At 47.2% G+C, this 25,604-nt stretch overlaps 1 protein-coding gene across 2 annotated transcripts in view; it reads left to right on the forward strand.

Annotated features, from left to right (window-relative positions):
- Nucleotides 1-25,604, forward strand: part of TMEM178B (transmembrane protein 178B) — a 347,385-nt gene that overhangs the window by 297,835 nt on the left and 23,946 nt on the right. The window contains exons 3-4 of one of the 2 annotated variants that reach the window (XM_087431804.1): nucleotides 9,430-9,567; nucleotides 14,477-14,708. In XM_087431804.1, coding sequence (XP_087287930.1) covers nucleotides 9,430-9,567; nucleotides 14,477-14,634 — 296 coding nt within the window. In that variant the 3' untranslated portion in view covers nucleotides 14,635-14,708. Of the gene's footprint in view, nucleotides 1-9,429; nucleotides 9,568-14,476; nucleotides 14,709-25,604 lie in introns of those variants that run through there. The other variant, XM_004430688.3, reaches the window with a different exon arrangement.

Here is a 25,604-nt window from a genome sequence, read left to right on the forward strand (position 1 = left end):
GAGCACAGCAGGCCTTTCACTTTCATTGTTAAAGAGAAAAAAGGTGTTAACTAGACTTATGGTGGTGATCATTTTGCAATGTATACAAATATTGAATTGTTATGTTATACACCTGAAACTAGTCTAATGTTATATGTCAATTATACCTCAATTAAAAAGTGAAAGTATAATGAAGGCAGAATAGCACATTCTTTTAATTCATTTGTTAAAAACGAAAAATGAAACTCATTCACGGCAGTATGTCCTTAAAAAGGCAGTTCTCGTGAGAAAGAATCTGTGGCCAGGCCTGAGATCACCATCTTCCGTGAATTCAAGGACAGGCTGCCTCATTATTTGTACTTAGAACTTGAAAACACAAGAAAGCTCACAGCTCCCAAAGAACACAGAAGTCTGATTGTTAAAGTAACACATTCTCATTGTGGAAAAGAACAAACAAAACCCAAAATATCAGAACCCAGAAAGGCTCCCTGTTAACATATGGTGCACTTCTCCCTTGCTCTGCCCACGTGGGTATACCCGTGTGGATGCACATATCCACACCCACAGTGTAGGGGTCATATGCGATACGTGGGCTTGTGCGTTACTTTTCATTTAGTGTTCTGTTATGAACTTTTCCCTTGTCATTGACATCTTCAATGTCAAGAGTAATTTTAATAGCTGAATAATATTCTATTACATTTTAGTGAATGTTAAGTTCCCTCCTGGGGTTTGAAGAAGCATGGAATCTGAAAGGGACTAAGGAATGGAAAGGGCGTGGGCAGACTGAGGCCCTTTCTCAGACCTGCCTCTCACTGGCTGTGTGACCTTGATCAACTTCAGTTGTCTTCCCTTGTCTCAACTGCTAAGTCTACAAAATAAGAAAAGTAGCCATCTACCTTACAGAGCCATTGGGAGGCTCAATGGACACGTCCTACGTAAATCACCCAACACAGTGCCTTCACACAGTAAACGAACGATAAATCTTCATGGCTGTTCTCTTCCCCTTCCCTAGGCTTTTCAAATTCTTTGCCATCAACCAATTCTTAGGTACCCGAAACATTTTTCTGGAAAGCATAGCACACTCTAAGGTGCCCATGTGTTTCAAAGATCCCCCATCTTCTGATTGTTTGGGGGGACACTCTGGGAGCTCATTCTTGCCACGTGACCCCGATTTCTGTACTCTGCATTCAGAGCAACTCTCAGTGACACGTGATATAGAGGAGGAGAGATGGGAGCTTCTCTAGGGTGGAGTAGATTGTGCTGGTCTGGTGTATCACAGTAGGAAGACCCCCAGGGAACAGAGAACCGGGCACCATGCTGGGTCTACCCAGGTGTATCCAGTTGGCTGAGCCAGTTTCCTTCCTATCACTCCCTTCTGCAGTATCTGCTGTTGGCCTAGCAGTGTGGCTGCAGGGGAAGGGAGTCATTCTTGTGATTTTTTTGGTTTGGGACTCTGCCTCTCAGTTCTGGGTTTTTTCCCCCTTCTTTCTTCTCTCCAGGCACTTGCTTTAACTGCTGACCTAGCTTTCATCAGACGAGTACAAATTTTGCAATTTGCCTTCCATTGTTTTGACAATGGATGTGATTTGTATATGACAGCATCACATAATGTCCCTATTTATGGCAGCTCTCTAATCCGGAGGTAGGATTGAGGAGGAAGAAGTTTCAAGCCTGTCTTCTGACCCAGAAACAACTTCTCGTTTCTACAGCAACTACCTTCCCCCACAACGTCTTCCTGAGTTGGGGGTGGTACAGAAAGGTCTATCGGGCTCATAATCTGTGGGATATCATAGGTCCTCATTAAACTTTATGGTAAGGAGGCCCCACGTTGCATGGCTCTGTGGATCTGGAATCTGGACCTATGTTGGTGCTTTGTTTGTATACGATAAACAATTCTATTGAATTGTTAAGTGATAGTTAATGCTGGCTTTTAAAAATAAGATTGGAGGAGGGGCCAGCCGGGTGGCGCAAGCCGTTAAGTGCATGCGCTCCGCTGCGGCGGCCTGGAGTCCGCCAGTTCGGATCTCCAGCGCTCACTGATCACTGACGCACCAGTTGGCAAGCCATGCTGTGGCAGCGTCCCATATAAAGCGGACAAAGATGGGCACGGATATTAGCCCAGGGCCAGTCTTCCTCAGCCAAAAAAAAAAAAAAAAAAAAGAGGAGGATTGGCAGATGTTAGCACAGGGCTGATCTTCCTCACAAAAATAAAAATTAAAAATTAAAAAAAAAAGATTGGAGGAGAGACAAATTGGCTTCAAGTCACAATGACATTTGAGTCACTGAAATGGGTTGAGTTGGGTAGGTACATCCTCCTCGCCTTGCTTTATTCCATGGTGCACACAGTTGTAGTAATTATTACAGGGTGGGATGGGGATCTCATTTAGCAAACATTTATTGAACACCTGCTTATGTCGGGCAACAGACTGGGGACTGGGAAGACAAAATAAACAGACACGACAGCAGCCCTGAACAAGCTCACATTCACTGGAGGGAGGGAGACATAAATAATCACAGTAAGATATGTGGAAGTACAGGAGGAGTGACATCAACCACGTGCTACAGGAGCCCCGAGGACTCGGTCTGCTGAAGTACCCTGCAGGCCTCCCAGACGTTTCCTGTTAGGGAAGTCTTTAAGGATGAGGTGAAGCTTGCCACGTGGAGTGTGTGGGCAGCCATGTTGGCAGAGAGCACAGTGCCATCAAGGAAAGTGCCAGGCCCTTCAGGGAACTGCAGTCTGTTATAACTGGAGCCCAGGGGGCTTGAAGAAAGGTGGAAGTCCAGGGGTAGGCAGAAGGCAGTTCTGAAGGACCTTTTAGGGATTAAAGCCCCAAGTCAGGCACTTTGTCATGGAAACATAAGAGCTATTTCGTTTTCACATAAAAATAATTTCTTAAATATAACTACATTATGATGCTGAACCAACTTACACTCTAGAAGAAAGCTATGGGCAAAACCTCCTGTTAGCTACTTCTCTGTTTCCCTTTTAATTAACTAGATCTCTGAAGCCCTCCCAACAGAGTTTCAGTCTTGCGCATGTCTCTTCCTTCTAGATCAGTGCAGTGCTCACTGCGAGACCAAGGGCTCAAATGGCCTCTGTGGCCACCGGCACCTCTGCTATTAGCTGCTGTAGCCTCCAGCTGTTTTGGTCCTTAGAGGATAGGAGGCATCAACACTCCAGGGTGGATGCATCCCAATGTTAATAAATAGAAAAATAAAGCCTTCACCTCAGCTTCTCCAGGTACCTGAGAGGAACAAGAACAGATTCTAGAAGACTGCTCCCTCTGGGTACCACATCCTTAATTAGGGGCTTACCCCAACATGTTACCCGGCTCCTTATGTGCTCATGGACAGCAAATGCAAGGGATGTGGTGCGTGAGAAAGAGAACTGCTTTAATGTAAGTGCCTTCCATTTCTAGTTACACTTACATAGCTCTAGCTTTGTGCCAGGTACTATTCTAAGCAGTTTACACATATTAACTTATTTAATCCTCTTAATAACTCTTTTAAGTAAGTACTGCTGTAACCTCCGCTTACAGATATGGAACCTCAGATCCAGAGAGATGGACTAACTTGCTCTAGTTCACACAATCAGTACATGGCAGAGCCAAGATTTGAACTGGGGTAGCCTGGTTCCAAGAATCCACGCTTCCATCTCCAGATCTGTTGAATCTCTATATGGTTACTCAGAATCAAAATCCCCACTTCTTTCAAAGATAGTTGCTGTGCAGGAATTGGTTCCTGGAATATTCCTTCTCCTTTGAATCAGCTTGTCTTGAGTTGGTCCCACAGTTAGCATGCTCACTGCAGACTCTCTTCACTTCTTACTTCCCAGACTGACCTCTTGGGACAAAAACACTTGAGTTCTGTTCTCACCACCTTACTCTGCCCTCCAATTCCTGTGACCTTGAAGCTCAGAGGGACTAACTTGTGAATGAATGTCCAGCTCCCAGGACAGCTGACACTCTTCCACCCTTGTAGCCCGGGTGACGTGCTCATGTCATGCAGAAGGGAGAGCTTCCCGCAAACAAGGCTCACCCAGAGGCTCCCCATGTGGCCGGCAGAGGAGGACCATGGCCCACTGGTCACTCCATGCTCTTGATGCTGGGGCAATTAATACAGTGTCCTCCCTCCCTATCTCCAGTCTTTACCATCACAACAAGGTCTAATGCATACTCACCCTCACCATTTCTGTCTTTTAATGAGAAAAAAAATTTCAATCATCATCATTTTTTTGTGCAAGGTCTTTAAAGAGCAAATAGATCTGGAAAGCCTGCATATATTTTCCTTTTCTAGGTGTTTTTCTAAATGCAGTATCCTGCTTTCCCCTGCAGAGTTGCAAGCAATACCTTTCAATTTAAATGTTAATAAGAGTGTAAACTTATAAAAGCAAAATTTTTCCATGAGAGAAAACTGCTTTTTCCAGTTCTATTTAATGGTTCTCCTTGCCTTTCCTCCTCTACCCTCCCTCACTATCAACCTTCTTCTGCCACTCCTTTCCACTGCGCTGAACAGAATTCTTTTTCTAAAAAGTTTAGAATGTGCCTTTCTTGTTTTGAAAATTAGAATGTTAAACATTAGGGTCACAGAATACAGATAATGGACTCAAACCCAACACGATCCATGAGAAGATTTTTCTTTATCTCCGCCTTTGCCTACAGAGTCCAACTCATCATTTCAGGTTCTTTCCAAGGGGATTATTCTTAGGCCAACCCTGCTTAATATTTTTCCACTGCTTCAGATAGGTGAGTTCATTTATCCTCCTCTTCTTTTCTTTCTTTCTTTTTTTTTCCTAAAAAGGCAGGAAGAGATGGGGAAACAAAGCCAAGCTATGTAAGTTCCTGGGTGCAAAGTACAGTTGTGGGCCCGGTGAGCAATCAAAAAGAATAAAAAAGGCAGTTTCTCACTCCTGAAGAGATAAAATTGCCACACAGGTTAATGCAGTTGGGCAGGAGAGGGGCTGTCTGCACGTGGGACATTCCGTAGGCAGAGTGGCCTTCAGGGTTTACTCAAGTGCAAACAAGAAGGAACAAAGATTTAAAGACAATGGAAATAATATCTAATGCCTTTAAATTCAAATGTGGCGAGTATAGTTACTTTCCTAAGGAGCTCGTGGACCAAATTTTGTGTGTGAATGTGGTATCTGGCTTCGTCTTCCTTTCGTTTCTTTCTTTTCCCTTTCCTTCATTTCCTCATCAATTATTTTTATCCTGTTATACTGTGCGCGTTGTGTAAGACTTCTTAAATCTTTTTTTGGGGACAGGATAGTGTTAATACATAAATTAGAATTGATTTTATTATATAAATTTCAGTGACTTTGATTCTGCAGTTTTAAGTTCTCCAGATAGTTCTTTTCAATAGTATCCTGTTCTTATTTCATGGAGGCAAGCTATGTTTCTTCTCTGGTCTCTCTGGGGATATTAACAATAACTTTTAATTATTCTTTCTTCTTCATGCACAGTGTTTCCTCTAGTTCTTTTTTTCCCAGGTTATAGGCTTTTCTCAGGTATCTGGGGATGCTGGCTTGTGTGGTTGGGATGCTCAAGAGCTGCCTGGAAGCTCTTGTGGAGTGCTCAGAGGAGCTGCTCATGGGGCAACCCCAGTGGCAGTGTCTCTAGGTCTTTCTTCTTTTGCTGGTCATCACCAGAAAGGCCTCTCCCAGCCTCCGGGCTGGAGGGCAAAGGCTGGGCTGTCAGCTTCTGGGAGCCAAGCAGAAGAGGGCTGGGGTCTCGAGGGTAAGCAGCAACATTGTGTATGAGCGTAGCCACTCAATCGCCCTCTGTATGATGACCCTCAGCTGTGCTGGCCAGCCAGCCCTCACCTGAACTTGTAGACCCCAGTCCTGAGTACTCCCACTCCACCGCAGGGGCAGGGGAGTGGGGGTGTCCTCCAGTGGTGTGGAGTGGGTGAGGGGATCTAGGGATCTAGCCCCTTCTCAAACAACTTCCACCAAATCCTTCTTTTATGTCCCTCCCCTTTGTTTAACCACCTGATCCAAAGGGCCCTGTTGGTGCCAGTTCATGAGCCTTTTGGGGATTCGATAGGTTGGTTTTCGGCTTCCCAGCTGCTGGCTTTAGGTTTGCCTCTTGGAGTCTGCTAAGTCAGCTATACCGGCCATCGGCTTCGCAGTTTCCAACCTTCGGTTGCTGTTGTCATCTCCTTTCCTATTTTCCCCATTCTTGTAGATTTCTGTCTTTAAAAAAAATCTCTTAACTATAATTCTGGCTTTATTGGGGAGGAAGAAATGCTAGACACATTTGTTCAATCTGTCATGATAACCCAGCAGGTCTTAAATTACATTATTACTTTTATTTTCCCACACAACTCAATAACCCAACTCACTCTTCTTTTAGTTCATTGGCTTGAGACTGTCAAGAAAGTATTTAATTTCTTTGGATCTTGCTTTCCTTATCTGTAAAACAGGCATATTTCTTGTCCTACCTACCTTATAGGTTGTTGCAGCTGCCCTGAGTTGCCACATAAATGTAAGGACAAAATAACCAGCCGTACATGCACGGCTCTGCAAAACCAGGCTCACGGGGTGATGGCGAATATCCTCCTGGGTCAGTGAAAATACTCAGGCCTGACCTCTAGTTTTCGTCCTTCTTTCCAGATCAGCAATTTAACAGGACCCTCAGATTTGTTGACAAAGCCCTTGGGGGACAGCAATGCGCACCTAGTCTGTGTAAGAGGCCACAGCCCCTCCCTGACCTGGGACACAGATGACTATTGATCTTGGAACTTTTGGAAGAGGAATTATTCTCTCCATTTCCCTGCCTTTCTGCCTTTTCCTCTGTTTTCTTCTAAGTAAATCACTCTGCTTTCCTCCTCCAACGATAACCTTCCCTCTTTTTCTGATTTGCATTTACCGTTTCCTTTCCTCCCAGCCTTGGCCCAGGTGGACACACCTTACGTGCACATTATCCATCAATCCTCCAGGCAGTACCTGTGCTCCTGGGGGTCTGCAGAGCCCCGGGGAGCAGGGAGGCCCTCCAATGAGCAAGGCCAAGTGCAGCAGGGAGGGGCTCTGGCTTCAGCAGGGTTATCTGTCTCTAGTGCTGCAGAAGGGGCAGGATTTCCCCTGGAAAGGGAACCAGTGGTTTCACAGGGACATAGAAGAGAAATTTCCCGACCTGTTTAAAGGGATGTAAACTTCTTTTACACTGAAAATACCCTGGCCTCTCTTTTCCCACTCCCACCGCCTCCTTGCCCTCGACTACAGTGGAGAGTAGACAAAGCATCGGTAGCAGAGTATCCCATTTCCAGGAATCAGTCCCAACAGATTCACACGTCAAGAGGGGACCCTTCTCCACTGAGGAGGCAGCTCAGACCCGGCTCCCTGAGCGTTGTGATGTGATGGCAAAGGCAGAGGGAACTAAGGCTGGTGGCAGAGGGGAAAGCATTGAGGGAGATGGAGGGGCGAGGAGGACCATAGGTAGTTGTGGGCCCAACTGGCAGGAATGTTCCTTCCCTTATTTCAGGCTGGCTGTGGATGACTGAGCAGATAAGCAAGGAGCCTGCTCAGGCAGCATGGGCACGTTTGAGTGCTGTGATCCAACAGTGCTCTCCACAAAGTTTTCTCTGACACATTTGGTGATAGGAGCAGTGGGGCATGATGATTACGTGTCCTTGGCAGTTCACGTAAATGACTGTAATGAGTATTACGTGACCTGGCTGGGGCAGGCATTCCCGGGGGAGTGGGGGAGGATGGAGGAGAACTGGGTGGAGCGGGAACCTGCTCAGGTGGCTCTTGGTGGATTTCTGCCTCTGTGACAGGGCCCTGCCCTGCCTCCTGTCCAGGCCCCTCCTCCTCAGGGGAAGGCTCAGCTGCTGCTCTCCTTTGCCTCTCCCTCCCCACGCCCCAACCAGCCTCCTCCTGGGCTGGGGGCTGCAGTGTCTGGTCCTCAGTGTCAGGACGAGGAGCATGGACCAGATCCCTCTACTGAGGGGAGAGGGCCGGGAGGCCTCAAGCCAAACTGTGCCAGGACCTGCCGTGGCTCAGGACCGGGGGTGACTGGAGAGAGGAGGAGAGGGGATGGGACGCCCTCATGAGGTGTGCGGATCGTGAGGTGTTCTCACAGAAACCTGGGAGGTATTTGTTTCGCGGGGATGAGAAGAGATTGTGTGCGCTTGCACAGGGTGTTACAGTCTGCTGGCAGGTACCCTCCCTGCCACCCTCACACCCCTTCCCTTCTTTTGAGAGAGGAATGCCCATGGGGTCCACCAGGCTGCTCTGGCAATCCACCCCACCTCACCCCTCACCCCTAGGGCAGAGGCCCTGGCAAATGGCTTTGCTGCTGTTTGGAGCCGTATTGGTGGGGCTGGTGGATAGACTCAGATGTAGGTGGATGGACTCTGCACAGGTGGCAGAGGTGGCCAGGGAGCTGCGGGTGGGTGGGTGCTGGGGCAGGATGGAAGGAGCCCATGAAAAGGGGGTGCGGTGTTACCCAGGAGGAAGTAAGAATGCTGGATTCCAGGGAAGGAGGGTGAGACTGGTGGGGTGGGGGATGGCTGGAGGACAGTGGGGGAGCCAGGAGGAAGCTGAGCCAAGCAAAATGCTGAGTGAGGCTGACGGAGCCGTGACAGTGGCTCTGCCCTCTTCCTTCCGCTAAAAATACCATGTTTCCAGACAGCCCTCCTCCACCCTGCACCCGCGCCAGGCTTTGTCTGGCAGGGTCAGGGCATTGTGGAGCAGGGAGGGGCCTGACCTCGAAAGCTGGGCTGACCTGGGGTCGAGGGGCTGAGGGGGCCTGCTTAGGGGCTCTGTCTGAGAACAGGAGCTGTGGCTCCCCACTCCACAACCCCACGTTCAAGGAATGCTGAGCCCCTGGGAACCTACCTGGAGGGGAAGGACAGGACGTGGGCGGCTTCCCCCTCACATGACTTCCTGGAGAGACCAGCAAAACCCTGAAGGGAAGGGAGTGGGCTCTTGGCAGGTGCAGCCAGACTGCTGAGACCCCACCCAGTTCTTAGGGCCCTTTTCTCCCTGAGAGGTGAATGATGCTGTGGTTAGGTCCCGGGAGCCATACAGATCTGGGTTGATGCCCTGTTCCACCACTCACTAGCTGTACGGCTTTCAGCAAGTGGCTCCATTTGGCAAGTAGGGATAAAGACAGTACCTGTCTCAGAAAGTTGAGACGGATGCTTGCGAAGGACAGCGCTGCACCTGGCACAAAGGAGATGTTCAAGAGACAACTGTTATGATGATGACCTCTCCCTGTGCTTACGGACCAAGCTGGCCTGGCATGTTTTTGCACACAAGGATTTAGTCACCATCGAGGGCTCTCTCCTCTGCAAAGGAAGCTTGGTGTACAAACCTATCTGAAAAGAGCAGGTTGCCTTCCAGCTGCTGCAGTGCCCCACCCTCCCCGCTCTGCCCAGGGCTGGGATGCACCCTGACCCTGAGTTCCAGGCTCTGATGCTAACTGTTGCCTGCCTGCTTCCCCACAGACCTGCGCAGGATGACGGCCGGCTTCATGGGCATGGCGGTGGCCATCATCCTCTTCGGCTGGATCATCGGCGTGCTGGGCTGCTGCTGGGACCGAGGCCTTATGCAGTATGTGGCAGGGCTTCTCTTCCTCATGGGAGGTAAGGCTGCAGGCTTGAGGGGCTGTGGGCATAGATGGGTCCTGGTTACTGGGATTCTAGGAGAATGGCGAGGAGTCATGGCGGATGAAGGCTGTGACTCTGGGGGGTCTCTTCTCATTCACTCATTCATTCATCAGACATTTTTTTGAGCTCCTCTTAGCCACACGCCACTCACCACTGCGCCAGCTGCTGGGGATGCAAAGGCTGATAAGGCATAGTCGTTACCCCTGGGGGTCTGACTAACTGGTGTGGGAGAGACTGTGCGGCTATGGCATTGAGAGAAGTGTCAGACCTGGAGCGAGCATGAACCCAGGAAACACTCAGGCATTTTATACACACACTAGACTTTGGGTGTGGGAAGCAGGTGCTATCTGGGCAGTTTCCCTTCAAAACCCATCTTCACCCTTGATTTATGGGTCCTGATGCTGCTCCCTTTTCCACTCCAAAGATGGTGGGACAGGGCCAGACCTTCTCTCAAGGCTAGATCTGTCTCCCTCACTCTCTGTTATTGTCATGGCCATAGAACCATGGGCCTCTTTTCTCCTTGAAGAGCTAGAGTGTGCTGTTTGGTCTCCTGGTTTGAGTCTCAATCCAAAGCTGGAGCTAACCATTGGGTATGCCCATCGTAGTCTACTCCTCAGAGAAAAGTGGGTCATTGAGTGGCGTGGCACTAGGTGGAGGAGAATTGGGCTTGGACAGGGGAATTGGAAATATTTATGGGAAGAAAGGAGGTGAGTCCTACAGATGGAAACAAATGCCGGTTAGACTTTAGGCACCATGAGCATGTGCCCAACTCAGGTCCCATTGGTGAACAGCCAGCCTGACTCTGGGTTTCCGAGCAGAGGCGGGAGGTGGAGTGGGTCAAGTTGGGAAAGGGGGTGGCTGTCCCTCTAGGTGTGCAGAGAGGTCTCTGGGAGCTGGTGAGCTGTGGGTTGGGAGAGGAGGAGAAAGGCAGGATTCGTCTTAGGGCCTGGCAGTTGGGTCCCACACCTGCAGTTCAGGCAGACTCGGGCAGGGAGGGCACAGGCAGCAGTTCCCACACCACTCCTTCTGGTCTCCCACAGAGACAGAGGCCCACAAAACCAACCACACTCACCTTTTCCACTTCTGGGCATCCTCCTCAGTGAACCTGGGAGTCAAACTAGCCCCAGACTCCCCGACTCTGTTTTAGCAGCGGTGGAATCTTTTTGTTTCCACCTTCCAATCAAAATCTTCCGTGGACCCTGAAATGGAAAAAGATAAAAGTGGAGTGGCTCTGTTTGTAGTGAGGGTTCTCTCTAAGAATCTTTTGGTTATACAAAGACAGGCTCCAGTTAAACGAGGCTTTTCTAAGGCTCTAGAGAGGTCTCCCAGGAGTCCAAGAAAAGCTGAGCAAACAGCCCTTGGGCAGAGCAGGAATCCGGGAGCTTAGGGAGCTGACTCTCTTTCATCCCTACCTCTTTCAAGGTGTTGCAGCTCCCTGCCCATGGTCTCCTCTCTCCCCTCTCTCCAGGCCAGGCACATAGCTCACATCCTGCCCAGGTGCTAAGTTTCCAGGACACTTCAACTCTGACAACTTCCCTCTGGGCTGCTTAAGTCAGCTTCCAGAGAAAGAGAGAGAATGTGACTGGCCCACACCACTGGTCAGAAAATAAATGGGAAGAACTGAGTGACAATGGCTGGGCCAACAGCTGTGAGTGGGGGGGGGTCATTGTGACACTTCCTGCTCACCTGAGACCTTGAGTGGGAACTCTCTCCCAGAAAGGAGTGTGGGGACAGACAGTGAGGGGCAGGAGGATGCATGGAGCCCTGCTCCCCACTTTCTGAGGGACCTCCGAGAAGCCTAGGGCTCTGGAGAAGACAGTCTGAAAGCCCTTGGGCTTGATGAGGAATCTGAGGCCCCTCCCTACAGGGTCAATGAGTGAGACCATTGCTTACCTTTCGCCTGGGTAGTAGTTCTCAATCACTGCACATTCGAATCACCTGGAGAGCTTTTAAAGCATACTGATGCTGGGCCCCACACCAGACCAATCCAAGCGGAACTTCTGGGAGTGATCCTAATGTGCAGCCAGGGCTGAGAGCTACTGCAATAGATGAACTTTAAAGTCCTCTCCAGCCCTAAAATGTTATGGTTCTAGGGAGGAACCAGTTGGCCAAGACCTCTCATGATTTGTTTCTTTCTTCCCTGCACTCCCCCAGCTCTTATGACTATTTTTCCAAGCCCTATGCAGCAAGAGATGGGGAAGTGCTGTAACGGGGCTTCAGTTACTACTGTGGAGACCTATCTGAGCCCTGACCACTGAGGGGCCCAGCTAAATCTGCTATTCCAGGACATGTACTCTACTTTTTCAAACGACAAAACCATAGTTCATGATAAAATGTTAGCATCAAGAAGAGCTTTGGGGAAGTTGCTCTTCTAAGAGCTATTTCTGCTGAGTGGGGCCTTGTCCTGGTTGGAACGAAACCATCCTGTCCACCCTGGAGATTTATTACCTGTGTCCGTAGGTAGAGCCCTACCTTCCTAAAAGAGGCTGGGGAGGGATATGGTGTCCATACACCTCATGGGTACCATCAGGCCAGGCCCCAATAGGAGGGGAAGAAGGACAAAGCCACTAAGAACTTATCCCTTGAACAGGGGTCTTTTTGGGAAGACAAAGCTCTTTGGAGTGGGAGGACTCTCCTTCTCAAGTTAGTGTGCTTTCCAACTAGGCTAGACATAGCCATGGGAGTCCAGATGCCCAGAGCAGCTGCCGTCTGCTGACCCTGTGAGTTTGGTTTGGTTAGGAGCTAGAGAAGGGGCAGACTCAGGAAGAGAAGCTTCCATCCCTGCTCAGCAGAGAGAGCTAAACTGAGAGGCTGGGGTGTCAACCCTGAAATGATGCCTTGACCTATAGAACCCTGTGTGCCAAAGAGAGCCAGCACCAACCCCTCCCAGAACCTGAGCAGTCCCTGCCTTCCGGGAGTTGACCTTCTAGGGTTTACCTGTTGAAGAGCTTGGAGAGTCAGCTACCTGTGACAGCCACTGCATGAACACAGCAAAACAGTCATTCAAACTACAGATATTTATGGCAAAGTGAGACAAAAAGGCCTATGTCCTTAGCTTTCACCCAGAGTGGATTTCAGCATCTGTAACTGAGCACGGACAGGTGCCCGAGGGGTTGGAATGGATGATGAGTGAGAACAGCTGGTGGGGACCAGCAGCAGTGCTCAGGAGCTGGCCAGGCAAGGGTGTGGTGAGTGGGTAGAAAAGGAGGTGTTGGCAAGAATGAAAAAGGTAACTTTGGAGTCACGAGTCCAAAGATGGAATCAGAGTTGACTTTAGATGAAAGTACCAGGGCCAAAATAAAAATGGAAGAATTCTGTTAACAACCTTTTCTCTGTTCTGGTGTGAAGGAAGATGGCTCAAAGTGGTCACTGCTGTGTTCCAGGTTTAACTATTTCCCAGGTTAAAGAGAGGGCATCCCACAACTTGTGAAATAACTAGCAACAAATTGTTTAATTAACACTCAACCCAGAGGAGGCAATTAATTAAGGAGGGCAGCTCTGGCGGGCCAGGAGGCTGGGGGCAGTGGGTGGGATCCAGTTTCCCCTTTGGCAGGGCCTCCAGGGGAGAATCTGGCCCAGGCTGGCACAGCACCATTTGGGTGCCAGCAACTGCCAGAGACAAGTGTCTTGATGAGTCATCAGTAGTGTTCAGAAGCACAGGAACAGGATGACATGGGGGAAAGACTGCATGATGAGGGAGCATGTGACTGCTATAGTTACTGGTAATTCACTTGCTGGGTGAACCTCAGAGCCGCCTCATGGACACAGACCTACAAGATGAGTGTGAACATCCAGCGCATGCCCCACCCCATCAGCACCGTTCTCACATATCTTCCCACACTCTTGGAAGATTCCGTCATCTCTGCCATCACCCAGGTCTAAACCTCCCTGAGCTCTTGTCCAGGCTAATTCTGGAGCCTCCTATCTAGATGTCCTGAGTCCACTCTGGCACTCAGCAATCAGTCCTTCACAGGGCAGTTAGCATAATTTTTTAAAAACTATAAATCAGATATGTCACTCATCCACTATCAATGCTCCACAGGCTCCATGTTGAACTTAAAATCCAAATTCCTTACCCTTCTTTGGAAGCTGTATTAGTCAGCTTGGGCTGCTATAACACATACCAGAAATTGGGTGGCTTATAAACAACAGAAATTTATTTCTCTCAGTTCTGGAGGCTGGGAAGTCCAAGATCAAGGCGCCAGCAGATTCAGTGTCTAGTGAGAACCCACTTTCTGGTTCCTAATGATGCTTCCTTGCTGTGTCCCCATGTGGTGGAAGAGGTGAGTGAGGGAGCTCTCTGTGGCCTCTTTTATAGGGGCACTAATACCATTCATGAGGGTGCCACTCTCATGACCTAATCACCTCCCAAAGCCCCTCCTCCTAATACCATCACGTTGGGGGTTCGGATTCCAAACTGTGAGTCTCAGGGGCACACAAGTATTCATTCCATAGCGGAAGTCCTGTGTAATCTAGCTCCTACTTCCCCTCTCACCCCTGTCCTGTTCCTTCCCCTACACTCACTTCACTGCCTTTCTGTCCTAGAACACACACAGTTGTACCTCAAGGCCCTGGTGCTGGCTGGTCCCTTTGCCCATGGTGCTTTCCCGGCCAGTGCCTCCTGCTGCCCCTGCCTCGGATTCAGATTCCAACTTAAAAGTCACCCCCTCAGAGAGGGCTTCCTTGACCACCCAGTTTAATGAGGCCATCCAGTCACTCCACATTTTAATTAATTTTCTACAGCACACTCACTACTTTTTGAAATATTTGTTGTTGTTATTGTGTTTTGTTTTGGGTTGATTTTTCTAGCAGCTTAAACATTTATAATCTCGCAGTTTGCATGGATCAGAATTCCAGTCACAACTTAACTGTGTTCTCTGCTCAGGGTCTCACAAAACAAGGTGTCAGCCGGAGCTGGGGGTCTCATCTGGGGCTGAGGTCCTCTTCCAGGATCATGATGTTGTTGGCAGAATTCATTTCCTTGCAGCTGTCGGACTCGTGGAAGCCTGCTTATTCAAGGCCAGCAGGAGAGAGAGAAATTGAACAGATAGTACAGAGAGTTCCCATACTACCCTCTGCCCCTGCCTACAGTTTCCCCTATTATTAATATATTAGTATGGTACATTTGTTACAATTAATGAATAAATATTGGTATATTATTGTCAACTAATGTCCATAGTTTATTCAGATTCTCTTAGTTTTTACCTGATGTCCTTTTTCTGTTCCAGGGTCCCATCCAGGATACCACATTACATCTAGTTGTCTTGTCTCTTTGGGCTCCTCTTGGCTGTGACAGTTTATCAGACTTTCCTGTTTTTGATGACCTCAACAGTTTTGAGGAGAACTGGTCATCCATATTGTAGGCTGCCCTCTATTGGAACTGGTCTGTTGTTTTTCTCATGAGTAGATGGATTATGGGTTTGGGGGAGGAGGATCACACAGGTGAAGTGGCATTTACATCAGATCATGTCAAGGGTACATCCTATCACCCTGCTGAAGTTGCCCTGATCACCTGGTTGCAGTAGTGTGTATCAGGTTTCTCTGCTGGAAAGTTACTGTTTTTTCCTTGTTTCCATCCCTTCCTCTTTGGAAGGAAGTCACTAGACATAGCCCACACCTGAGGGATGAGGAGTGAGGCTCCCTCTCCTTTAGGATGGAGTATCTACATAAGTTATTTGGAATTCCTCTACACGGGATACTTGACTCTTCTTCCCCATTTATTGATTTATTCAATCATTTGTTATCAATGTGGACTCATGGGTATCTATTTTTTCCTTTGGGTTATAATCCAATACTGTATTTATTTTGTTGCTCCAGTTTTTCAGGCACTGGCCGTTGGGAGCTCTTTCAGTTGGCTTCCGTGCCCCTTTGACATACTCCTACCAATGTGGAGTTTTGTTTGTTTTTTGTTGGTAGTTTTTGTTTTTTTGAGCACTTTCTTAGTTTTTAGCTCTACAGGGTGCTCTGGGCTCATCCTGTATATTTCCTGCCGCAGTCCTAGAATCAGCCATTTCTCTAAGAAGAGCTGGTTCCTTTTATTGGAGAATGGTATTAGAAACCAAGATCTGGGTACTAGGTGTCTGCAGTATTTTTAACATTCTCTATTTTTTCATTTTCTCTCTCCTCCACTTAGAGGGAAGCCCCATAAGCTCCAGAACCTTATCTGCCTTGTTCTCCAAGGAATCCCTGTGTTGGGAACAGTGTCGCACTCTCAATATCTGCTGACTGCATGCATTGCTAAAGTGAATTATGTGCAACAGAGAGAAAGTGTTTTATTTTGTCTCGGTAGAGCAGCAATCCGTCAGGAAAGTGCCCTATCTTATCTTCCGTTCCTGGTTTGATCTTCTCCCCTTCCATGGGATTCCTTATCCTTTTTTTATGTTTATCTGAGCAGTCCTAGGGTTTATGTACTTTTGATATAAAATGTCTCAAATTCCTTTTGGAAGTAGAGTATGAATTATACATGAATTTGTGAAGAGCTTTCTGTCTTTAATTTGACCTCCTAGAATGTTAGAAATGGAAGAGATCTAGAGACCACCCAGTTTGACATTCTTGTGTTTCCAGATAAGAGTAGTTATGTCATTTGTGCTAGTCCACCCAGCTAGTGAGTGGCAGAACTGGAGCCAGAGCCCAGCCCATGACCCCCTGTGCCACCCACGCGTCTTCCCACACTAGCATGGCTCCAATTCTGTGCTTCTAAGCCTGTACCAGTGTTCCCAGAATCTCACTCCATTCCTTTTCTGTTCCTCCCTTCTCAAAGCACAAAGGGGCGTATGGAGGAGATGGTGGCCAGAATTGAGGGCACGAGTGGTAATAGGAAAAGGCAATCATTAAGGATCCTTTCTCACCACCTGTGGTCAGTGTAACCTTTTCTACCTTCTCAGTCAGTCAGGGAGCATGAAGAGAATGCCCTAAAGAAGCTCAAGCTATCAGGTTCGAGTGATTGCAGTGATTTGCAAACCAGTGATGCCAATGGCTCCCCCTCCTCCAGGCTCATCAGAGAGCAGCTCAGCTGTGCAGTGAACCCCCAGATACCCCTCTTCTGATAGACAAAGACAATGATAAAAGCCCAGCAATTCGGGAAACTTAGAAGCCTAAAATGAAAAGTCCCAGGCATAGGTGTCTTGCCTGGAGGACTATTCTTTTAGGGAGCAAAGTGATTTTAGAGACTACCAGGAAGTAGAACAACATCCAGGTTTCCCCATCAGCCTCTCCCCACTGTCATTCCCAGCTTCAACACTACTTGGAAACATGGCTAGGTATGTTTATCTGTAAGTCCAGAAGGCACTATGACTCAAACTTCATGACTCAGGGGAAAGAGAAGGGAGACCATGTAAATTGTATATTCTGGGGAGGGAGAATAAGTTCAGTAAGCCAATGACTTACTATGATGCAACGCTTATAAGAAACCCTCAAAAAATGGTGGCTGTTACTATTATATGTGCACCCTAAGTGAAGTCCATTCTAGTAGGCAGAGAAGTGTCCATAATCTGTCACGACCAACCAAGGGCATAAAACCCATTGACTTACCCTGCTAAACGGCTCTTTGTAGTTCACTAGAACATCACAACTCTTCTCATTTCTGTCTTACAACCTTTCTTTCAGAATCCAAAGCAGAGATTCGTAAACTACTTCATACCCTGGAACATGTCTTGCCCTTTGGAAGGTGCATTTTTGAATATTTATTAGTGTTTGACAATTACATTCAAAACAAAGACATTTAGGGGAGGAGACACATTGTTAGGAGGATTAGGAAATAACATCCACACTTGCCTAATGTGGAACGAGTGGCCAGGATTAATCACTCCAGCAATCCAGGCAGCAGGGGGGCTTCATTTTCACCTTAGAGTTGGAACAGACCCCAAAGGAGTTACACTCTTGCCACCCAATGGGACCTGCCTCCATTACAGATTTGTGCTTCAGAAGACACCAGGAAGCAGCCTTGGCCCTATAAACCCAATCTGGTCAATGAATGCCTTGTATAACCTGCCTGCCCAAACATTCAAGAAAACCAAAGTGCTACATATTTTCTGGAGCAGGGGGAGGCTTTGTCATTGAGGTTCCAGAGAGAAATGCTAAGACAGAACAGACCCTGGGAGGAGATGGAAATGAGGGTGGTTGGTGAAGGCATCTTTGGGAAGAACCAACCCTCGTCTCTTGGATGTCCCTGCCTACACTTGCCCGTGAGCCACCTTCCATTCCCTGCCCACTAAGTGGGGGTTAAAGTCCTTGTTCAAGAAGTAGATTCATAAAACCGTAGTTTTATCATGGAGAACTATTCCAGGACCAGGAGCCTTGGACTAGCCGTGTGACGTTGGGAGAGTTACATAACTGCCTTTCGTGTATTGTTTTAACTTTCTCCTCTGTAAAAGAGGGCTAATTATTTAATAGTACCTACCCGAAGCATAGTTGTGAGAATTACAGAGTTAACCCATGTGAAGGCCTTAGGACAATGCCTGGCATTGTTCTTAATAAATTTTTAGATATTATTTTAGCTACTGAGATACTTCTTTTTTTAATAATCACCTTCAGTGATACTGCTTTGAGCAGCCCCATACTATCACTACTAACACCATGCAAAGACGCACATGCTGTGGGTTGATAAAGATGAATTCTCTTGAACAGATAACATCTATCTGGCTAATCACCACCCTACTCATTCATTCAAATTATATTAATTCATATTAAGTACCAGACACTGTTTAAGCACTTGGGATATAGTGCGGAATAGGATCAAGTCCTCATGAAGCTTACATTCTAGTTGGAGAGACAGACAAAAAGCAAGTACCATAAATATCTGACACGATGTCAGGTGATAAGAACTATGGAGAAAAATAAAGCTGGGAGGGAGATAGTGATGAGGGGCATCCTTGCAGATGAAGGGGCAGTGGTGGACACGGAAGGCCTCTCAGAGGTGGTAGCATTTGAACAAATGCTTGAATGAAGGGAGGTAGTAACAATAGGAAGACGTGGGATAGGATCAGTCCTTGCAAAAAGAACAGCAAGTATAAGGCCCCTGGGATGGGACTGAGCCTGTTGACCCTGAAGAAATTGAGCAAGAGGACGATTGTGACAGGAGTGGAGTGAGGTGGAGATATACCACAAAGGTGGGCAGACCATGTAGGGTCTTGGAGGCCATCGTAAGGGTTTGATTGGTTGAAGGGGCATCAATCCTCGTTCTGCCCTGCCTTCTATCCATTTCATAGAATGCTCTGGACTTCTCCCCTGGGTGATCATTTGGGCAATCATTTGATATTGTGTGACTTTTATCAGGGGTCTGGCTTCCTTCTGTGGTACCTACAGCTGGGACTTTTACAACCCGCCATGCCCAGTTCCAGCGAGTGGGGGCGTGGTATCTACGCCTGGGTGGCCAGGTCAGGGTAGGGGGACTGGCATGTGCCCCCTGAAGGTGTTGCAGTCCCCCCTACCTGGGGGCATTTCTCCCCTCCAACCAGATCCAACTACATAATTTGTGGGGCCCAGTGCAAAATGAAAACCTGGGACCTCTTATTCAAACATTATTAAGAATTTCAAGACAGAGGCAACAGAGCATTAAAGCAAGCACACAACTGCATTGGCCCACGAGGCCAGCTCTGCCTCCAGCATTGGCCACGCTCTAGCTCCCTGATCCCCAGACACCATAGCCGTTTGCTGTAGGGGCTCCCAGAGATCTTGAGAAATCAGATCTTTCCTTTATTCTGCGTGCAGCTCTCCTTCTCCCTAACTCAGGCCAAGTCTGCTGTGCTTAAAATCACCCCTAGTCTTTGATTGAGTAATCACATAAAACATGTGTTCTCCTTTCCTTGAGTGAAAAGCTGGCTCCCCAAACATTGCCAACTCAACCTGCTAATAAGACAAAGCTGAGTTTATTGCTTACTGCGATAAGAGAGAACACCACCTTGCAAAACTGGCAGGGTCTCAGAATGGGGAAGGTACGGTCAGAATTGACTGAGAGAGGAAAGTTTGGTTTAAGGCCATTATTTCAATGCAGATATTTGGTTAAGATTGGGTGAGAATACCGATAACACCCAGAATTGGTGGAAACAGCAAGATGAGGATTTTGAGGTGCAGGACTCAAAAAATCTTTGAGCACACACCGTTGATGCTTTCAATGGAAGAGTTGATGTATCTTTTGGGAAGTTCTTTAATGAACAATCACACTGCTTACATGGGCAGGACAGTCCCGGGAGTATAAAGGAGGCAAGGATATAGCAAAGTTAGGTTACTATAGACAGTGAGGTGTGGTTTTGGTTCTGTGTCTAGGCTGAGTGTGGGGTGGATGGTTTGCAGTCTCATTCAGGATGAATGATTTCTCCACATCCTGGTGCCTTCCTGGATGACCTGATCCCTCCAACACAGCCATGCTCAGACACGTCTGAATTATTGAGTGAATATAGTCCAGACTCACGCTGGGACCCTGATACCCTAAGGTCTCCTCCTGCCATGGTAACAAGACCCTGTCTTTCTTGGGGTGGAAATACAACACCACTGCACTAAATTAGGGTCCCTTGCTTCCATGCCATGGTCTTGAGTGGCAAGAGTGGGATGAGGGAATGGCAGGCAAGAGAAGAGAGAGAGGGCAGGGTGGCTTGAAGACCATCTCCATTACTAGGGTGTCTGTTGAGAAAGAACAGATTTCTCCAACAGCCTTTTCAGTGGAAACAGACCCAGAATGTGGCGGTGACTCCACAGTGCTTGATTACCATGGAAATTTAGGTAATTTCTAAAGCAACTTCTAGAGCCTCCCTCTCTGTGGCTCTTCTGGGATATTCTTATAGAGGTGTGCAAGCTTCAGAGAAAGGGAACTTGTCAAGCAAGCTTCTGGCCCTTGGAACAAGTCATAAATCAAAGAAAAGAAGAAAAATGCTGTTCCTGAAATAAATGGAGAGACCCCTCCTATTGGACTTAGAAGCTCTCCTGGGGAAACAATTAAGAAGGAGGAGCAGGTGTAAGTGAGGAGGAATTTCCTCTCTCTGTCTGGGGTAGGGTGGGGTCGGGGTGGGCAGCAGAGTTGAGGACAGGTGAGAAGTGGCATCAAAAATAGCCCGACCCAGAGATTGGGGGAAGGGGTCTCTGTCCTCCAGAGGCTCCTTGTTACCCCTACTACTTGGATGGCTGAGATGCACTACGTGTACAGGGCCTGGGGGATGGGATTGAAGCGAGAGTACCAGGCACCAGGGAAAACCAGCCCAGACCAGACATAGAGAGCCCCTGAGATAGAGTGAGAGGGCATCCCCAGCAGACGAGTTGGAATTAGGGCCCCAGCTCCTTCTGGGTACTGGAGAGCTGACTTAGAGAACTGGCCCAGATCAGAGAGCTGGAGAGCAGGGCCAGGCAGCCCCCACAATGCACAGTCAGGCACACCTTTGGGCCCAGGGCCCCACCCCTGCACCTCACTGTGGATGATGCCTGCCTGTGGGTGGGGGTCAGGAGGAGCCTGGCAAGCCTGAATTCTTCAGCTGTTCACACTGTACAAGGGACTGGTGATGGCCTTAAAGCCTGTGGGAGAATGATTCTGGGGAGGACTTAATGAAGACAGCCCCGGGAGGTGGGGGGAGCGGGGGGCCATAAAATGAATTCTGCTCTAGTGGATGTACCTATTCATTCTAACCAAACTTGGGCTTTTAGGATAGGTGGGTAATGACTTGCATTTTATCCCCAAGTATAAAATAATTGGAGAGTGAGGGCCTATGTAAAGCTGCTGTCCTCCCTGGCATTCTGGAAGTCTCCTGATTTCAAATACACTTTCCTGTTAGATCATGTCTCATACTGTGTGTCTTGATTTGGGGTTTGGAAAATACACTCACCTTACTTATGGGAGCCATCAAAAGATCAAGGATGTCCAAGATGTGGCTGTGAAAGAGGCAAGCCCCATCCCCACGTTAGTGACCATTAGAACCTGCCCAATGCTATTGTTCATTAAATAAACAACCAGTTGTTAAGTACCTGCTAAGTACTAGGTACTGTACTTAACTAGGTATTTTACTCAATAAAATAAATCTCATCCCTGCCTTGGAGTTGCTCACAATCTTAGGGAGAAGTCAGACACCTAAACTAATTAGTGGGATAAATTAGCTGTTTTCCTTTTAATGACTGACACCTTTAAAATGAAAAATATTAAAACCAAAAGAATTCTGTGTCTGAATTTTCAGCAGCGAAGAGGACAAGGACATCTTCAATCTACCCATCTACATTCCTGAGGAAGGAAGGTGCTGGTCGCCAAAACAGGGTGGAAAGGGGGTAATTACGGTTCAGGTAACACTTTTCAGTTCATAGAGCTCCGATGGAAGGTTAAGGTCTCATTTGACCTTCAAACCTCCTTGAAGAGGCAGGAGGAAGAGGCAGAGAGGGAGAAGGTGAGAGCTCACATTTCGGAGCATCTATGCTGTATCAGTGGTAGATGTTGTTTAAACATTATCTCTTTTCATCTTCCCAGCCCTAATTTTGCATACAATGAACTAGGGCCAGAGAGCCTAGTTGAAACAAACTTAGAGTCATGCAATTACGTAAATGGTGGAGCCTTAGTCTACCATCTTCAGACTAATCCCCACTCTTTTCTCTTCCTGGGACCTGTGGGAGAAATGAAAAGGATCCTAGGCAAGGCCACCAGGGATCAAGAAGTAGGCCTGAGGACTTAACCTGCAAGGCACTCACAGGCTTACTCACGAACATTCATTTACATCCATGTAGATGTTCGTTCGTTTGGAGGAAGACAGATAAAGAAGGTACAAAGGGAGTCACTTCTACTACCAAAGTGTTGACAACAGCATTAGGTCCAGATGATCAACCACAGAGTCAGTCTGAATCAAAGTTCTATAACCTTAGGCACAGTTATCCTCTCTATACCTCAGCTTCACCATCTGTAAAGTAAGACCTGCCTTGTAGCATTGTTGTGAGAATTCAATGTGTTAAGGTGTGTAACATGCCAAGAACCATGCCCGGCACAGAATGAGCGCATCCTACATTTTCTTTCATGTGTGCTCAGTTTATCACTGGCTCTTACCTCCTTTGCAGTTCCTGGCGCTTGCTTAGAGAGTTTAAGTACCTTGCCCAGGGTCACGTAGTTCTCGGACCAAAGAGTCCAACTCAAATCTCTGTACCTCTGAAGCCTGGGTTTTTAATTATCATGGAGCACTATCTCCCAAATAATAAGTAACTTGTTAACACATTCTTGATCTTCCAGCAGCTTTGACCTGATAGGTTAAGATATGCCCCACAAAGACATCTCATCATGATAACGAAGGGAGTTTGGTCTTGGGATGGCAGAAAAGATGAGGCTGATTCTGTTCAAGGAATATTTCCTAAAGAAATAGGAAAATGAACCTCTTTGGCTGAGGCTCTTATCTTTTCTTATACTCTGAGACAACAGACAAAGCTTGGGACTCATGTAGCAAAAAATATAATCCTTATTTATTACTTCCATAGCTCAGCCCCAACTCACTTCACCTCTTAAGTCTGGTTTCTGTTCCCGCCGTCTCATGGAAGCTGCTTTCTGGGAGACATGCTTACTCCTGGCTGCTCCTCCTGTGGCCTCTCCTTGAACCTCCTCTTCCTGACCTCACTGGGATTAACCTCTCTCCATCTTTCCTGAAACTCACATCTCTTGTCTTCTGTGACAGCACACTCATGATTTTTCCTTTTCTCTGTGCCTTTTCTGTTTTCTTTGCTCTACCTGTAAATGTGCGCTCCAACTCTCTTTTCTTTTTCCCTATAAACATGATGTTGCGGAAGAGGGAGAATCCCCCTCCACCCTTTCCCTTAAAGTTCTCATGGCTGGCCAAATAATTAAAAGACAGGTTAGCAGGAGAAAATCAAACAAAGTTTAGTAATATGTATACATGAGAGAAACCAGGGAAAATGAGTTTCTTAACACAGGGCAGCGATTTTTCACCTTAAATAGATTTAGATAAAGACAAAGGAGGGTATTGGGGGTAGTGGAGAGGGAGACAGTAATCAAGAGTATGCAGTTTTAAGTCCTCTCCTTCCGTCCTGATAAGAGTTTCCAGAGATAAGGCTATTCCCCCCTCTTCCCAGTACACAGAGGGAGATACCTTTACAAACGTAAATATTTGGTAAACAGAACTTTGATAAGAATGGGCTTAGGGAGGACCCTGCCAATCTGTCCATACCGAGTTAAATTCCTTCATGCAGTTAGTGAGGGAGGTCAAATGTCTGTCAGAGAAAATAATCAAGGTAAAGAGATATATTTCAGGGTGGCCAATTTTGATCTCCCACAGTGATCCCTTGTCAGCAACACCTGCCCTCATAGTGATAGTTATCTCTGAACAGATGAGTCTGGCACCTGTGAATGGAACGGCCTTTTCTGAGCTCCAGCTCATGTTTTTAGTTGTTCACTGAACATGTCCACCTTTCTGGCACCTGGAACATGCCTTCAACTAGACTTGTCTTTTCTCCACATACTTTGTAAATATGCTTTATGTTTATTGCATATGTGCTAAACACTTGGCTTACTGTTGGTACCTGATAAATGTCAGCTTCTATCCTTTCCCTTCCCCCAGTGAAATTAGCTTCTTTTCTTGACTTCCTCAGCACATCAGTCTGTCAGTCACTTCTGAGTCATTTTTCACTTTTACAGTTTCACTCGCACCTTTCCATCAATTGTCAACATCTGCCAATATTTCCTTTGCACTATTCTTTGTGGCCCATTTCCATTCCCTGAGTGCCATGGAGGCCCTTGGTGCAATGGCAGTAGTTTGGCAGTGATTTAGCCCTTGGTGGAAATCCTTGTCCCACAACTTAGTTGCCAACTTCTGAGCCTCCATTTTCTCACCTGTAAAATTGAGGTAGTGCTGCCTACCCTGTAGGTTTGTTTTGCGGATGAAATGAGATAACATATAGGAAAAGCATCTGGCAGAGGATTAGTATTTCGTAAATGTTCATTTCCCTACTTTCCACTAAATTTGACATTTACACCATACAGTCTTGCTAAAATACGCCATCACCGTGTCATTCTCTGAGGAAAAACCCTGAGTTCCATGTTGTTTACAGAATGAAGGCCGATGTCCCCAGCCTAGAGTCTGACGTTGGCCACAGTCTTGTCTCAGACTTGCCTTCAGCCACACATTCTGTGCTCCCTCCTGACCACTTGTCGTTGCCTGCCTCCGTGCCCCCTTTCACTGCCTGCTGAAGCCCTGTGCTTTCCTCAAGGCTCAACTTACAGTCAGCATCTTCCAGAAACCTTTTCAAATCATCTTAACTAAAACCAGACTCCTCTTTTGAACTCAAACATCACTTTGTACCATTTTGATGGCACTTACCTCATTGTGAATATCTTAGAGAGGAGAAATCTAGTTCATCTTCTATCTCTCCTCAGGGTCAAAGCCTCCGTGGTGGCAGGGGGGCTCTTCCTTGTTGGCTACTGAAGTTGTTATTTTGCTCTTCTTCATTTTATACCTTAATATGTTTTCTAGTAACTTGGACTTATTGGGTTTGGGTCCTCTCTGCTAAAGTAACATAAATTAAAGTCAGTACCGTCTTCCTCCAACAGTCTTTCAAATATTTGGAGACAGCTCTATTACACTTCTTAATTATCTGCTTTTCAAACTAAGTTGAACTCACTAAACATTGATTGAATGCCTACTGTATGCCAGGCATTGTGCCAGCACCCAGGACACACAGATAAGAGTAGGTATGGTCCCTCTCCTTAAGGGGCACCCAGGCAAGTGGTGGAGGCAGAGATTGGTGCCATGCCAGAGAAGACTGAGGATGTACAGAGAAAGGGGCCTCTCTCTGCTGGGAAATCGAGAGCAGCCTCACAGGGAAGCTAATGATTGAGGCTGAGGGAGCAACCCGTCAACTTGCCCAGTTCTTATCATTGCCCCTCAAAGGGCTTTTAACATCCATCTATCAAATGAAACTGCTCCTAGACTTAGAGTTGGCCACTTTTCAGAAGCAGTATGCCAAGTCTTTATTTATTCATTCTAGTTTAGGATTTCACATGTCATTAATACATTTCCGTTTTATATATCTCTATGTAACTAAACTCTGTTGTG

Source organism: Ceratotherium simum, chromosome 1, assembly GCF_057802395.1.
Source record: "Ceratotherium simum simum isolate JZ-2026a chromosome 1, ASM5780239v1, whole genome shotgun sequence".
NCBI classification, from domain to species: Eukaryota; Metazoa; Chordata; class Mammalia; order Perissodactyla; family Rhinocerotidae; genus Ceratotherium; species Ceratotherium simum.